Genomic DNA, 2,812 nt, shown 5'->3' with positions numbered 1-2,812 from the left:
TTTTTCAGTTTTTAGGTTAATTTGGCATTTAACTAATATATTAGCTGTCTGTCACCTTCAGTTATTAGCTTCACTGGTTTCAGCTATCAGTACTAGCAGTAAGTTTAAAGGTAATGATGGTTAAGATTTGTACTTTACATCCCATGACCCGAAAAAATAATCGGTGGTTAGTCGACTATTAAAACACTCGTTTGTAGTACCACTACTATTCTATAACTACCTTTTTTCTGTGTTTTTCTTGTAAAAATAAAAGTAGTAAATTTACGAGTTTCCTGTTCAAATTCATGAGGCAGCGGCAGGTGAGGCAGCGGCAGTCATCACCTGTGCCGTTCACACACGTGCCTTACAAATTCGGTCTTTCCATCATCATAAAAGACGCTTCATTTTTTAATGACCTCATTTGCTCATCCCTCTTCATCTGTCTGATTACATTGGTGTCAGTTTGTGACTCATTTAGTCTTTTTATCTGCTAAGAAAGCGCTTTAGAAATACACTAGGCTTCTGCAGTACGCCTGCCTCGAGGCAGAGGGCGCTGGTGAGCCCAGAGAATGTGACGCCGCGGCTAAAGAATAATAGAATTAGCAACAGTAAGTGAAGTGCAGCTGTTCAGATATTCTTTATTATCATTTATCCTTTTGTAAGTGAAGGATTACGTGTCTTAACTCTATGGAGATCGTCACTATCAGTGATCTTCACTGAGACGGAGAAAACTGAAGACAGAAAAGGAAGACTTCAACAAGCAGGTTATTCATGTGTTTCTTCACAGACTTCATTTATAAGGAAAAGTAAGTCAAAAGAACAATCTTGGTGATTTTTCTTTTTCTATTCTACAGTTTATAAACAAGAAACTGTTATAATGACAATTTGTGCCTCTGTGCCTCACCAAAGTCACCAACCAGCCAATTCTTTTTCTTTATTTTATTTTTTTAAATATCTGGTTTCATTAAATTTACTGGCAAAAATCCTAAACTTGGACCTCCTTCTTGGGATTCTGGTTCTGGTAAAACCTTCTGTACACATTTGTTTGCTGCTGGTCTTCAGTCCTGAACTCCAAACGGGATTTTGGGCTTTTTTTCTTTTACACAGTTCAAATCCAGTCACCAACACTGTTAGGGGTTTTCTTTGGGGGGGGTTGGGGTCGTCTTACCTGGTGGAGCTGCCGGGAATGGGCCGTCCCGTCTCCTCCTGAACACACCAGCAGTAGCCGGTGGACTGGTGGCACTGCACCGGTCTGTAGAGGCCTCCGGAACCGCAGTCCGGGATGAAGACGTCCTGCTCGGAGAACTGCCGAGCCTCGCTCAGAGCGCTCTGCCGCTCCTGGTCACAGGACGGAACTTTATCTAGAACCAGAAGAGATAGAGTGAGCGTACAGGACGGAACTTTATCTAGAACCAGAAGAGGTAGAATTAGCGCATAGAAGAGAACTGTATCTAGAACCAGAAGAGACAGACTCAATAGACGGGACGGAACTGTATCTAGAACCAGATGAGATAGAGTGAGCGTACAGGACGGAACTTTATCTAGAACCAGAAGAGATAGAGTGAGCGTACAGGACGGAACTTTATCTAGAACCAGAAGAGGTAGAATTAGCGCATAGAAGAGAACTGTATCTAGAACCAGAAGACATAGACTCAGCTCACAGGAGGGTTTAAGCTGAACAAAGACGTGAAGAGGAACAGAGAGGAGGCAGGAACAGAAGTGTGTTTACAGACAAATGTCTTTCCGGCTTTGTTCCAAGTGAAGAACCGTGTTTATTGGAGGGTTACTTATCTTCACACAGTCTTCTTCAAGCATAACACCCCCCCCCCAGTATTTACATTCACATCCATTTAGTCCATATTTCTGTCTTTACACAGATCCAGAGGAGCTGAAGCTCAGCTCGTTACCATGGTGATGAAGAGTGTTTTTACTCCTCCATCCTTCATCTACACTGTGAAGTGTTGTGACCAAACGTCTTCATTAGATGAAAGAAGATGATGACGAGTCAAACAAAACTGGATTTACAACATTCAAACGGGTCCAAAACTTTCAGCACCAGAATCAGGACCGAGCTGGACCTGCTGCATCCTGGGAATCCAGTTCTGGAGCAAAAACTAGAACCGAAGGAGAAACTTCTGCTGCAGCAAATGTCACCAGAACTGTTCAGTGCAGATCCGTCGGTCGAGTCATTTTCTGGTTTCTGTTCTGAAGACCATGAGAGTCTTCAGGAGAAGCAGCTCCAGCTTCCAGGAATCACAAAACAAACTATTTAAATCGTTTGAATCTTTCACTTAAAATAAAAATACGTATTATAACGAGGTGAAAAGTCGTAAATGTACGACGTTTAATAAAGTTTACAACTTATAATTTTGTGAATTTACACGTTTTTTTTATAATACATTTCAAACTTTTAATCTAATAAATTTACAAGTTTTTCCTCATAAATTTATGACATTTATGTCATAAATTTACATGATTATAGTCGTAAATTTACAATTTTGTCTTGTAAATGTACTACATTTAATCTCATATATTTACATTTTTACGTTTTTCTCGTAAAATTCTGACTTTAATCTTATACATTTTAGTTTTATTCTCACAAATTTAGAACATTAAAAGTCATACATTTATGACCTAATCTCGTAAACTTAAAACTTTTAAATATAAAACTTTTCATCTCGTAAATTCACAAATTTTTTTCTAAAAAGATAAAAGTTGTAAATTCAAGAGAAAGTAAAGTCATAAATCTAGCCTGTGACTTTTAAGCCTCGTGTGCAACTTAATGCTCGTAAATATTCAAGATTTAAAGTTGTAATTTATTTATTTGTAAACT

General features: G+C 38.8%; 1 protein-coding gene and 1 long non-coding RNA gene across 6 annotated transcripts in view; one reads left to right on the top strand and one right to left on the bottom strand.

Moving 5' to 3' along the window:
- Nucleotides 1-2,812, bottom strand: part of smoc1 (SPARC related modular calcium binding 1) — a 56,074-nt gene that overhangs the window by 14,446 nt on the left and 38,816 nt on the right. For all 5 annotated transcript variants that reach the window (XM_036209836.1, XM_024281601.2, XM_036209838.1 and 2 more), the window contains one exon: nucleotides 1,148-1,340. In XM_036209836.1, the coding sequence (XP_036065729.1) occupies nucleotides 1,148-1,340 (193 nt within the window). The remainder of the gene's footprint in view (nucleotides 1-1,147; nucleotides 1,341-2,812) is intronic.
- LOC112152380 overlaps nucleotides 1-2,812 on the top strand; it is a 7,678-nt gene that overhangs the window by 1,902 nt on the left and 2,964 nt on the right. The window lies entirely within an intron of this gene.

Source organism: Oryzias melastigma, linkage group LG22 (genome assembly GCF_002922805.2).
Source record: "Oryzias melastigma strain HK-1 linkage group LG22, ASM292280v2, whole genome shotgun sequence".
In the NCBI taxonomy this organism is placed as follows: domain Eukaryota; kingdom Metazoa; phylum Chordata; class Actinopteri; order Beloniformes; family Adrianichthyidae; genus Oryzias; species Oryzias melastigma.
The sequence above is the reverse complement of the archived record's forward strand: the minus strand, read 5'-3'. Positions and strand labels throughout refer to the sequence as shown.